This window comes from Aethalodelphis obliquidens, unplaced genomic scaffold (assembly GCF_003676395.1).
Source record: "Aethalodelphis obliquidens isolate GAN/ISIS:26980383/991018 unplaced genomic scaffold, ASM367639v1 scaffold66, whole genome shotgun sequence".
NCBI lineage: Eukaryota > Metazoa > Chordata > Mammalia > Artiodactyla > Delphinidae > Aethalodelphis > Aethalodelphis obliquidens.
Window position 1 is genome coordinate 959,057 of NW_020838010.1, and position 13,553 is coordinate 972,609.

A 13,553-nucleotide genomic window follows, 5' to 3' on the forward strand; every position below is an offset into this window, starting at 1 on the left:
TCTATTGATTTGAGTCTTCTCGCTTTTTTTCTTGATGAGTCTGGCTAATGGTTTATCAATTTTGTTTATCTTCTCAAAGAACCAGCTTTTAGTTTTATTGACCTTTGCTATTGTTTCCTTTATTTCTTTTGCATTTATTTCTGATCTGATTTTTATGATTTATTTCCTTCTGCTAACTTTGGGGGTTTTTTTGTTCTTCTTTCTCTAATTGCTTTAGGTGCAAGGTTAGGTTGTTTATTCGAGATGTTTCCTGTTTCTTAAGATGGGATTGTATTGCTATAAACTTCCCTCTTAGAACTGCTTTTGCTGCATCCCATAGGTTTCGGGTCGTCGTGTCTCCATTGTCATTTGTTTCTAGGTGTTTTTTCATTTCCTCTTTGACTTCTTCAGTGATCACTTCGTTATTAAGTAGTGTATTGTTTAGCCTCCATGTGTTTGTATTTTTTTCAGATCTTTTCATGTAATTGATATCTAGTCTCAGAGTGTTGTGGTCGGAAAAGATACTTGATACAATTTCAATTTTCTTAAATTTACCAAGGCTTGATTTGTGACCCAAGATATGATCTATCCTGGGGAATGTTCCATGAGCACTTGAGAAAAATGTGTATTCTGTTGTTTTTGGATGGAATGTCCTATAAATATCAATGAAGTCCATCTTGTTTAACGTATCAGTGAAAGCTTGTGTTTCCTTATGTATTTTCATTTTGAATGATATGTCCATTAGTGAAAGTGGGGTGTTAAAGTCCCCTACTATGAATGTGTTACTGTCGATTTCCCCTTTTATGGCTGTTAGTATTTGCCTTATGTATTGAGGTGCTCCTATGTTAGGTGCATAAATATTTACAATTGTTATATCTTCTTCTTGGATCGATCTTTTTATCATTATGTAGTGTCTTTCTTTGTCTCTTCTAGTAGCCTTTATTTTAAAGTCTATTTTGTCTGATATGAGAATTGCTACTCTAGCTTTCTTTTGGTTTCCATTTGCATGGAATATCTTTTTCCATCCCCTCACTTTTAGTCTGTGTGTGTCTCTAGGTCTGAAGTGGGTCTCTTGTAGACAGCATATATATGGGTCTTGTTTTTGTATCCATTCCGCCATTCTGTGTCTTTTGGTGGGAGCATTTAATCCATTTACGTTTAAGGTAATTAATGTTCCTATTCCTATTTTCTTAATTGTTTTGGGTTTGTTATTGTAGGTCTTTTCCTTCTCTTGTGTTTCTTGCCTAGAGAAGATCCTTTATCATTTGTTGTAAAGCTGGTTTGGTGGTGCTGAACTCTCTCAGCTTTTGCTTGTCTGTAAAGGTTTTAATTTCTCCATCAAATCTGAATGAGATCCTTGCTGGGTAGAGTAATCTTGGTTGTAGGTTTTTCTCCTTCATCACTTTAAATATGTCCTGCCAGTCCCTTCTGGTTTGCAGAGTTTCTGCTTAAAGATCAGCTGTTAACCTTATGGGGATTCCCTTGTGTGTTATTTGTTGTTTTTCCCTTGCTGCTTTTCATATGTTTTCTTTGTATTTAATTTTTGACAGTTTGATTAATATGTGTCTTGGTGTGTTTCTCCTTGGATTTATCCTGTATGGGACTCTCTGTGCTTCCTGGACTTAACTATTTCCTTTCCCATATTAGGGAAGTTTTCAACTATAATCTCTTCAAATATTTTCTCAGTCCCTTTCTTTTTCTCTTCTTCTTCTGGAACCCCTATAATTTGAATGTTGGTGCGTTTAATGTTGTTCCAAAGGTCTCTGAGACTGTCCTCAGTTCTTTTCATTCTTTTTTCTTTATTCTGCTCTGCAGTAGTTATTTCCACGATTTTATCTTCCAAGTCACTTATATGTTCTTTTGCCTCAGTTATTCTGCTATTGATCCCTTCTAGAGTATTTTTAATTTCATTTATTGTGTTGTTCATCATTGCTTGTTTCATCTTTAGTTCTTCTAGGTCCTTGTTAAATGTTCTTGCATTTTCTCTATTCTATTTCCAAGATTTTGGATCATCTTTACTATCATTACTCTGAATTCTTTTTCAGGTAGACTGCCTATTTCCTCTTCATTTTTAGGTCTGGTGGGTTTTTATCTTTCTCCTTCATCTGCTATGTGTTTTTCTTACTTCTCATTTTGCTTATCTTACTGTGTTTGGGGTGTCCTTTTTGCAGGCTGCAGCTTCAAAGTTCCCGTTGTTTTTGGTGTCTGTCCCCAGTGGCTAAAGGTGGTTCAGTGATTTGTGTAGGCTTCCTGGTGGAGGGGACTAGTGTCTGTGTTCTGGTGGATGAGGCTGGATCTTGTCGTCTGGTGGGCAGGTCCACGTCTGGTGGTGTGTTTTGGAGTGTCTGTGGACTTATTATGATTTTAGGCAGCCTCTCTGCTAATGGGTGGGGTTGTGTTCCTCTCTTGCTTGTTGTTTGGCATAGGGTGTCCAGCACTGTAGCTTGCTGGTCGTTGAGTGAAGCTGGGTGTTGGTGTTGAGATGGAGATCTCTGGGAGATTTTCGCCATTTGATATTATGTGGAGCTGGGAGGTCTCTTGTGGACCAGTGTCCTGAAGTTGGCTCTCCCACCTCAGAGGCACAGCACTGACTCCTGGCTGCAGCATCAAGAGCCTTTCATCCACACGGCTCAGAATAAAAGGAGAAAAAGTAGAAAGAAAGAAAGAAGGAAAGAAAGAGGGCTTCCCTGGTGGCGCAGTGGTTGAGAGTCCGCCTGCCGATGCAGGGGACACGGGTTCATGCCCCGGTCCAGGAAGATCCCACATGGCGCGGAGTGGCTGGGCCTGTGAGCCATGGCCACTGAGCCTGCACGTCTGGAGCCTGTACTCCACAACGGGAGAAGCCATAACAGTGACAGGCCCGTGTACTGCAAAAAAATAAAAAATAAAAAAAGGAAGGAAGAAAGGGGATAAAAGAAAATAAAGTAAGGTAAAATAAAATAAAGTTATTAAAATAAAAAAATAATTATTAAGAAAAAAATATTTTTAATTAAAAAAGAAACAGACGGATAGAACCCTAGGACAAATGGTGAAAGCAAAGCTATATAGACAAAATCTCCCACAGAATCATACACATACACACTCACAAAAAGAGGAAAAGGGGAAAAAATAATAAATCTTGCTCTCAAAGTCCACCTCCTTAATTTGGGATGATTCGTTGTCTATTCATGTATTCCACAGATGCAGGGTACATCAAGTTGATTGTGGAGCTTTAATCCCCTGCTCCTGCGGCTGCTGGGAGAGGTTTCCCTTTCTCTTCTTTGTTCGCACAGCTCCTGGGGTTCAGCTTTGGATTTGGCCCCGCCTCTGTGTGTAGGTCGCCAGAGGGCGTCTGTTCTTCATTCAGACAAGATGGGGTTAAAGGAGCCGCTGATTCGGGGGCTCTGGCTCACTCAGGCCGCGGGGGGAGGGAGGGGCACGGAGTGCGGGGCGAGCCTGCGGCGGCAGAGGCCGTCATGACACTGCACCAGCCTGAGGCATGCCGTGCGTTCTCCCAGGGGAGTTGTCCCTGGATCCCGGGACCCTGGCAGTGGCGGGCTGCACAGGCTCCCCGGAAGGGGGGTGTGGAGAGTGACCTGTGCTCGCACACAGGCCCCTTGGTGACGGCAGCAGCAGCCTTAGCATCTCCCACCCGTCTCTGGGGTCCGCGCTGTTAGCCGCGGCTCGTGCCCGTCTCTGGAGCTCCTTTAAGCAGCGCTCTTAATACCCTCTCCTCGTGCACCAGGAAACAAAGAGGAAAGGAAAAGTCTCTTGCCTCTTCGGCAGGTCCAGACTTTTCCCCGGACTCCCTCCCGGCTAGCCATGGTGCACTAACCCCCTGCAGGCTGTGTTCACGCAACCAACCGCAGTCCTCTCCCTGGGATCCGACCTCCGAAGCCTGAGCCTCAGCTCCCAGCCCCAACCCGTCCCGGCGGGTGAGCAGACAAGCCTCTTGAGTTGGTGAGTGCCGGTCGGCACCTATCCTCTGTGCGGAAATCTGTCCGCTTTGCCCTCCACACCCCTGTTGCTGCGCTCTCCTTGGTGGCTCCAAAGCTTCCCCCCCTCCGCCACCTGCAGTCTCTGCCCGCGAAGGGGCTTCCTAGTGTGTGGAAACCTTTCCTCCTTCACAGCTCCCTCCCACTGGTACAGGTCCCGTCCCTATTCTTTTGTCTCTGTTTATTCTTTTTTCTTTTGCCCTACCCAGGTACGTGGGGGGTTTCTTGCCTTTTGGGAGGTCTGAGGTCTTCTGCCAGCGTTCAGTAGGTGTTCTGTAGGAGTTGTTCCACGTGTAGATGTATTTCTGATGTATCTGTGGGGAGGAAGGTGGTCTCCGCGTCTTACTCTTCTGCCATCTTCCCCCTTTCTCTATAGATTTCTGTTAGGTCCAGTTGGCTTATAGTGCTGTTCAGGTCCTCTATTTCCTTGTTGATCTTCTGCCTAGTTGTTCTATCCATTATTGAAAGTAGGGTATTGAAGTCTCCAACTATTGCAGTTGAGTTGTGTATTTCTCCTTTCAATTCAGTCAGGTTTTGCTTCATGTATTTCACGGCTCCATTGTTAAGTGACGGCACCATGCTTTTGTGATGACTGTAAGCACTCATAAAAAGCAACACTGACACATTGACCCTGTCCAGCTGGAATTTGAAGGGCATTTGAGACTTTTTTTCCCCAGCATCTTAAGAATCATGATGAACTATAGGGTAATGGTTAAAAAATATGGGCTTTGCATAAAAAGAAACGAAATTGAGTTATTTGTAGTGAGGTGGATGGACCTAGAGTCTGTCATACAGTAAAGTAAGTCAGAAAGAGGAAAACAAATACCGTATGCTAACACATATATATGGAATCTAAAAAAAAACAAAAAAAGGTCATGAAGACCCTAAGGGCAGGACAGGAGTAAAGACACAGACCTACTAGAGAATGGACTTGAGTATATGGGGAGGGGGAGGGGTAAGCTGTGACAAAGTGAGAGAGTGGCATGGACATATATACACTACCAAACTTAAAATAGATAGCTAGTGGGAAGCGGCCGCATAGCACAGGGAGATCAGCTCGGTGCTTTGTGACCGCCTGGAGGGGTGGGATCGGGAGGGTGGGAGGGAGGGAAACGCAAGAGGGAAGAGATATGGGGACATATGTATATGTATAACTGATTCACTTTGTTATAAAGCAGAAACTAACACACCACTGTAAAGCAATTATACTCCAATAAAGATGTTTAAGAAAAAAAAGAAACATGGGCTTTGTAGACCCTCAAACCTGGGCTCAAATCCAGACTGCCAGGGCATTCCCTGGCGGTCCAGTGGTTACGACTCTGTGCTTTCACTGCCAAGGGCCCAGGTTCAATCCCTGGTCGGGAAAGTAAGACCCCACAAGCCACGTGGCACGGCCAAGAAATAAATAAAAAGAATCCATACTGCCATTCACAACTCATGTGACCTTGTGTAAGTCACAAAACGAATGGATCAGTTTCTTTGTCTGTAAAATGGGGATAATGATAGCACCTACCTCACTGGGTTGTTGTGAGGATTAAACAGGATCATGTTTATGACCTTAGCCTAGGTTAATGCCTGCCATCTGTCTGTCTGTCTGCTGATAGCAAAGGGCATTGGCATTGTCTGAGTATATTCTCACAGATAACATGGGAAGGGGTCCCCAAAACAGACTAAAAGAGAGAAACCAGAAAGAAAGCATTTGCTGTGGATAATTCTCAGACGCACACACTTACCATCGTTAAAAACTTTTGACTAGAACATTTTGCCACATGTATATAGAGCAGGCAGCCTAGCCCTGTATGAATACAGAGAAGTGCTATGATTTGAGGAGTTGACAAAAATGCTCCCCCTACCCTCCTCCCACATCCCAGCGTATCCCTCATCTGCTTTACACATTCAGATACACTGAATTTTACTAGTAGAGCTCTATTCTTTTAGGGTCCCTCCATCGAAAATCCTCTTTGAAATACACACTCTTGGGATTGTACTAGCCTATTTTACACTTACCCACTGAACCACTCCTAACCTGTCAGATTCATTTCCTTCTGCCTCAAGAGATCCAGCATAACACGAGTGTAACAGAGCACTGGGGGTGGTTCAGATTCTGAATAGATTGGGGTTTGAGACAGGGACAGTTCCAGGGGGGACATAAAACAAACCTCACCCTACAGCTGACTCTCAGACCAGACATACCCGTGTAAGAGTCCAGCTGTGCCCAGATACCAAGGTGTTCACCCCCACCCCAGCCCATGCCTTTTCCCATTTCACAGGTGATGGGGCTATTAGCAGCCCAGGCCATTTGATTCCACTCACTTTACTTTCAGGGGCAGCAGCAGCATGGCTGCCCCTTGCCCTCCTCTCTAGCAGCCAGATAGTGCTCCCTCTCAGTACCTACCACCCAGCTGGGCTCCAGAGACCCAGGCCCGAGACTCCAAGGAAACTCAGCCACAGTCCTCAGCACCAGGGCTCATGTGTTGATTCTCTTTCTGGGTTTAGATTACATGCACAGCGCCCACCGCCCTGTCACTGGGGGCCACCTGGGGAAAAAGGAGAGTAGTTATGTGGGCAGCATGGGCACCAGCCCCAGGAAGTCGAGCCGCTGCACGCCCCCGCCTGCCGACTCTGAGCTTGTCAGCTTTTGCTACCTCCACATGCGGGAACAAAGGAAGGATCAGGAAAGCCGGACAGATGTCAATGAGAACTTAATCTTCTTTGAGGAGACCAGGCCCCGGACCAAGTCTGACCCCACGTCCAAGAGTTCTGGCCAAGGTTATGTGATCCCTGATGACTTTGATGCAGCTAGCCTAGACCATGAGCCTTGTGCCAGCAGGGCCCGTTCCTACACTTTGGACAATTCCCTTGGGGCTGAAGCCCTGAATTTCTACTGTGACTCTTGCAAAGCCAAACTCCAGGAGCAGCTGGGCCCTCGCAAAGGTGGGAGGTCTGGCTCCTCTCGTGACAATATGGTAGACTTGATGTCCCTCCCACCCCCCGGGAGTGAGGAGGAGGAAGAGGAGGAAGATGAGAGCACTTCGCTGTTGCCTTCCATTGCTGCCCCACCTCCTGGTTTCCGAGACAACAGTTCTGATGAAGAGGACCCCAAGCGCCGGGCCGTCCAGAGCCAGGAGCAAGGACGCCACCTGCATGGGCTCCTGTACGATGAGATTCCGGTGACACTGATTGACAGCGTGCAGACCCGGACAGTCCGAGATCATGCCCAGGAGCTAGATGATGCCCTGGTGTCCACTCTGCAGGCTCTGGAAGCCCTGGCAGCCTCAGAGGATGGACCACACCCCCCAGCCCCTCAGACTGCAGGTAACAGCGCGTTCCTCCTCCCTCTTGCCTCCCTTTCCTTCTCTTGGCCAGGCAGACCCAGCAGGTGACATTTCTTCTTCCCAAGCAGAGGTCAAAGTCAGCGTGGTGTGTCAGGGCAGTGGATGGGCCAGAGACAGTTCAGGTAGGGTCGGGGGAGCGACGAAGCTGCGGCAGGGATCTACTGCTCAGCCCCCGCTAGAGCTCCAGCTCTCACCATTCCTATCGCTTTGGAAATGTCTTGCCGATGGACCCCAGGGATTGGGGCCGTGACAGCTACGGAGCCAGGCCAGGATGGAGGATCAGAGCAAGATTGTGAGACATATAGAAGACAGGCAAAGAACATCCAGCATGCATATGACTGGAAGAAAAACAAAATGACCAACAAACCATCTAGGGACCTGGGATCAGGGGAGCCAGGAGCCCTCACCGCTCAGGGCTGAGACCTTTATCCGCCTAAGAGCTTTGGCTCTCAGACGCATCCAAGTCCTGGCTTCTTCACCACTTTCAGTGTCACCTTTGCTTTGGCAAGGCACTTAACCCTCTCTGAGCCTCACTTTTGTCATCTTCAATGGATTTGAGAACAATAGTCCTATCACGTAGGGTTGTTGCGAGGATTAAATGAGCTCGTTCATGCAAAGTACATAAACACTTCCCAGCACATAGTAAGGACTCTGTAAGTGGTAGCCACTATCATTGTTATTATTATTCGGTGGGCAAACTATACAGCATGCATGCTATTCCCTGTTATAGACCCACATACATCCATCTTGTAGACAAACACGGATGTCAGACATGCACCCATAGTCACACATACATCCTTCCACACACATATGCCTTCAAACAAAGAGGTCAGTGATACAGTGACAGGAAGGAAATAGGGAGGAATAAGGCATATGAGAAAGCCTGTGAGGCGAGGGCAAGTGTGGACAGAGAGGGTGAAGCAATTGGGGTCAGAGGGAACCTCGCTGACCAGAGCGAGTACCTGCCTTTTCTGTATGTGAGCGCATCCTTGGTGTCGGGCAGCCCCCATGTGTTCGGCCCCCAGGCCTGGCATTTCTCTTTGCTCAGAGTCTGGAGCTCCAAGCACTGGCTGCTCCCAGGCTAGAGGCCCATGTGATAGCCAGAGAGAGGCCAAGCTCAGCTAAATGGCCTCAGCTGCAGGGACTGTAGGCAGGCCTGGCCAGATGAGGAGGGCCAGAGAGAGAGGGAGCTCTCTTTGCTGGCTCTCTTCAGGACAATTAACAAAAATTTCCTAGCTGTTGAATCTAAAAATAGTGATGATTAGCATGTTGTTTTGCCTGTGATCTGCATGTTAATTTGCCATCAAACTGCCCAGATCTTCTCTAGGCCTCTTTTGTTTCTCTTTCGGATTCCAGCCCTTCATCACCCCTCTCCCAGCTTGCCTTTCTTTGTCCCCTCCCCTCCCGACCTCCCACCCTCAGCCCTGCAGGACCCCCAGGCCTGACTGGTTTTTTCCGGCTTGAAATCCTGCTGACTAACCTTGACCCTCATAGACTGTCTACATATGGTTGGAAAGGACTTGACACGAGTAAGTGCTGCAGACCCTATCCCTGTCCCTCCAGGTCTGATTGTGCTGGCCACAATCACCCCTGAATCGTCGCTGGACTCGGGCCACGAAACCAACTCTTCGGAGCTCACGGACATGTCGGAGGTGATGTCAGCCATGAAGCAACACCAGAATACCACCTACTTCCTGGCCCAGCATCTCAACAAGGACAGCCTCCTGGCCCGCAAGGACCTGCCCTTCCGGATCCAGAGCTGTGCAGCCCAGGCCGTTCTCACGGCCCCTTACTCTCTCGGGCGCCCAGATCCCAACCCATCCCTCCAGCCAGCTGTCACAGGCCAGAGTCCTGGCGCCCCTGGTGCTCGGAGGAAGGTGCCCCCGTCAGAGGCGCAGCCACAGAACGAGCGAACGTACGCCTTGGCTGTGCACCCAGCACTGTCCCCTCAGCTGAGTGAGCAGAAGAATCTGAGCCTGCTGTCCCCAGTTCCTGAGGACAAAGGGCCTGGCCACACTCGGGCGGGCCTAGAGATGTCACTGAGGGCGGCCACACCGTCCCTCAGTGAAGAGCAGGTCTCTGAGCTAAGGGAGAGCCTGCCCAAGGAGGTCAGGTTGAGCCCCAAGCTTATCCTGGACCCAAAGGGCAGTGTGACCCCAGCCATCATCTCGGCCGCCCTACAGCAGGTGGTTCATACTAAGAGTCTGTCTGCCCCTGGCGGGGCCTTGGGGAGCACCCCCAACAGTGGGGAGAGGTTAGAGGCCAGCATGGGGAGGTCAGAGGTCAGCATGGGAAGGCCAGAAGTTAGCATGATGAGCGGCAGTGCCAATAAGAATCTTAAGTTCAAAATGAGTCCCAGTGCTCCAGAGGCCTCACGGAATTCCCAGCTGCAGCTGAGCCCAGAAGTCTCTTCCGGCTCCAGAGCACCCACAGGCAGCCGAGCTGATAGCCTGCACCTCTCCTCACAAGAGGACAGGCTGCCTATTCAAAGTTTCCCTCCCAAAAGCTATCTTTCTCGAGTGAGTCGAGAGTCAGTGGGCAAGCAAGGTACCGGGGAGGTGGCGGGCAAGGGCGGGCCTGAGGGTGCTAAGCCTTCCCTGCACAAGCAGGGCACCGTCTCCGGCCAGGGGGAGAAGGGGCAGCTGGAGAGCACCCTCCAAAGCAGCAAGCTTGAAGACACCAGCCTGGTCCCCCGAGCCGGCTACCCCATGGTTCTGCAGAGCCCCAGCTGTCCGCCGCGAGGCCAGAGCCCCAGCTGTCAGCAGCGAGGCCAGAGCCCGCTGAGGCCTCAGGCTGCCAGCCGGCAGGTGAGCACCATGCCCTCCAGAAAGATTGAAACGACCCTGGATGGAGCCCACTTGGCCTCCGAAGGCCCCACCAAGCCCAAATCGTCCCGGGGCCCTTTCCGGCTCCGCAACTTATTCTCTGCCACCTTCCCAACCCGCCAGAAGAAGGAGACCGATGAGCGGCAGGCCCAGCTGCAGAAGGTGAAGCAGTATGAGCTGGAGTTCCTTGAGGAACTTCTCAAGCCACCAAGCCAGGGGGAGCTGTCGGGCACCGAGTACCTGCAACCCCCAGCTCCAGGCCGCTGCAGCTGCCAGCTCCGCAGCAGCCCCGTGCAGCAGGGGCCCGGCATGTCCCGAGAGCAGAGGCGCAGCTGTGATTGCAAGCGCATGTGCCGGGGGGCCCGGCCTCAGGCCCCCCAGACGCCGGTGCCCGGCCTCCGGGGGAGGGAGAGGGACAGGGTCCCCCCGACCCAGAGGCAGCCAGAGGCCGGCCTAGGCTTGAGCCTCGGCAGCCCCACCAGTGTCCGGCGCATGCGCTCCACCAGCCTGGAATCCCGAGAGTGCCGATCGGACCCTGAGAGCGGGGTTTCATGCCTGACCACATGTGCCTCGGGGGGCGAGTGTCTAGGAGCTCCCAACTACAGGAAACTGATGCGCCGCTACAGCATCAGTGAGCTGGACCAGGGCGACAGGGCCTCGCTGACCTCGGACGTCTACCCGCACCCACCCCTGGGCATGCTGCCCAGGGAGGCCAGGGAGGTAGAGGCAGGCCTCCCCCTAGGCGTGGGTCCCAAAAGCATGTCACTGGAATCCCCGACCCTGGGAGACCCCTCCTACGTCCATGTTGCCCCTGAGACCAAAGGCCCCAGACAGATGGCCGTGTTCTCACTGCCGGAAGAGGTGTACCGGAAGCCCGCGGAGCTGGACGAGGACAGTGAGAGTGGCAAGTGCTGCTCCATCCGCTACTGCTTCTACTACCGCAAGTGCGACATGGCGGATGACACCAGCGATGGCAAGGACGAGCTCTCCTACTCCATCCCCATGAAGATCCTGCCCGGCATGAAGCTGGACGAACAGGTGGTGCCCGTGGTGAGCAGGACCCTGCAGGTGCTGGATGCCGCCACCTGCAGCAGCCCGGAGGCCTCCCGCACCCAGGAGATCGACCTGCGGGTGTCCACCTTCGAGGGGAGCCTGGCCAAGATCAACGCCCTGCGGGCCCATGCCTACGGCCTGCCTGACGGCTTCCTGGCCGCCCGGCTGGACACCAACGAGCTGCTGACGGTCCTGAGGCAGTGCGTGGCCAGCCCCGAGGCCCGCGCCCCCAAGCCCTACGTCTCCCAGATCTCTGAGTACAAGCTCGAGCTGGCTCTCAAGTTCAAGGAGCTCCGGGCCTCCTGCCGCCGCGTGGCCAACGTGGACAAGAGCCCCACTCACATGCTGGCGGCCATCACGGGCAGCTTCCAGGTGCTGAGCAGCCTCATTGAGACGTTCGTGCGGCTGGTGTTCATCGTGCGCTCTGAGGCCCAGCGCCAAGAGCTGCTGGCCAAGGTGGAAGAGGTGGTGAGGAACTACACCTTCCTGCTGCGCGCAGCCGAGGAGTCCACCGCCCGGAGCCTTAAGCAGCAGCAGCAGGCAGCAGCCGCGGGGCACACGCCGGGCTCCCCCACTTCAGCGACTGTTATGAGCACATTCACCCGCTCCTTAAAAACCCTTATCAAGTAGGCCATCTGCCCGGGCCTGCCCCCTTCCCCAACCGTGGCCCCAGGTTTGAGCTTTGTGGTCTTTGCATCTTGTGGTGAGTATAGGTGTCTGCTGGGCCAGTCAGGGTCCCAGAGCCCTCAGTCTCCAGGGAGTGACAGCTCCGTGCATTGAGGCTGTCCCTGAGGGCTCCGGGCAACTGCCACCCTGGGTATCCTCACCCCTTCCCTGGCCTCTGGGCGTCACTGTGAGGGCCAAGGCCCCCCCTCCCCCGTCACCACGCCCGCCGCAGATCTGTTTTGCCTCTCTTCTCTAGGGCTGAGACGTGACGTCGGGTCCACTTCCTGCTCCATCGTGGTAGCCGGAGGGAGGCGGGCCTGAAGCAGGGGGCCCGTGGGCCTTGAGCTCCTCTTGGCTCCTGTGCCCCTCTGGGGAGCAGTGGCAGTAGCAGCAGGCCACAGCGCCAAGCGAGCGGAGAGGCTCGGGCACGCAGTCCAGACGTGCCCACCCACCCTGGGCTCACACTAACTCGGCAGGAGCCATCCCGGAGGGCTTGTGCCCGGGTAGTGGGTCTGCAGAAAACAGCCGCGCTCAGCTGTTTGTGGCCGGCCCAGCAGGCTGGCGGCCTCAGGGAGCGCTCGCCCCCGGGCCCAGTAGCTCCACACCAGCCATCCCCAAAGTGCCCTGCCCCTCGCTGACAGGCAGGGCGGCTCAGTCCACTAGGGAGCAAGCATCTGGGATCACCCCGCTCATTCTGGGTAAGGTACCTGGTGAACACGTCTGCCCTGGGGAGACCCAGCGCAGGCCTCAGAGCCCGCCTGGCCCAGGCCAGCGCAGGGGCTGTCGCTGCCGGCGTGCGGCTTCTCTCAACATCTCTCTACCAGACAGACTGTCCTTAGGAGTCCGACTTAGCTACAGATGGGGGGTGGGGGGGGGGGGGGGGGGGGGGGGGGGGGGGGTCAGGGGGGCTGTTGATGACTATATCTTAAACTTCTGGAAGCTAGCGTGATATGTTAACCCTGAGTATATGCTTTTGGCTGTGTATTGACCCTGTGGATTTGTCTCTCTAAGAAAAGAAGCTGAGCGCCTTACCTGGTGCAGTCCGGCACCTCTCTCTCTCTCTCTCTCTCTCTCTCCCCCCCCCCCCACTCCCCCGGAGTCATCTGGAAGGGAATCCACACTGTTTAGCATCCTCCTTGACACACATCTGCTGCCGTCACCGCCCCCACTACAGCGTTCCTGGGAGTGAAGACACGGAGTCCCTACTAATTGCCCATTGTAGGGAACAAAGAAAGCCAATGTTTCTTCTGTATAGATTGCTTCTCATCCACCTCTCCATACCCCCCATTTCCCACAAGCTCGTGCCCTGTGTCTGCCTCTCTTTCATCATTCCGTGAGAGGCTTACGTGAAACCTTCCGTTCTTATGTGAGTTTTATAAAGATGTACACTGTGCTTAACCCCCACCCATCCTTGGTGTCCCCGAGTGCGATAAAGGACCCCCCGAGTGGCGCTTCCTCCCGGCAAGGATTAGGGGAGCTCCTTCTGCAAAAGCCAGCCCCCCTCTTCCTTGCCTCTCCTCCCACAGGACCAAGTTGTTTAATGGGCCAGAGATGCAGCCAGTGGGGGACCGTTGCCCCCCGCAACCACCGCGACCCTGCCTGCTGACGTGGTCTGCCTCTTCTCCCAACATCTTGATCCTGCCCCTTCACCACTCAGGCCCCGCCTGTGTCATTCATTCCACCGCCATCCTTCACCTCTCCCTCGGCTTCACGGAGAGAAC

General features: G+C 52.6%; 1 protein-coding gene across 1 annotated transcript in view; it reads left to right on the forward strand.

The window, feature by feature from the left end:
• FRMPD3 (FERM and PDZ domain containing 3) overlaps window positions 1–12,692 on the forward strand; it is a 31,560-nt gene extending 18,868 nt beyond the window's left edge. The window contains exons 3-4 of the mRNA XM_027089528.1: window positions 6,450–7,268; window positions 8,852–12,692. Of these exons, the coding sequence (XP_026945329.1) occupies window positions 6,450–7,268; window positions 8,852–11,796 (3,764 nt within the window). The 3' untranslated portion in view covers window positions 11,797–12,692. The remainder of the gene's footprint in view (window positions 1–6,449; window positions 7,269–8,851) is intronic.
• Window positions 12,693–13,553: the final 861 nt, after the last annotated feature.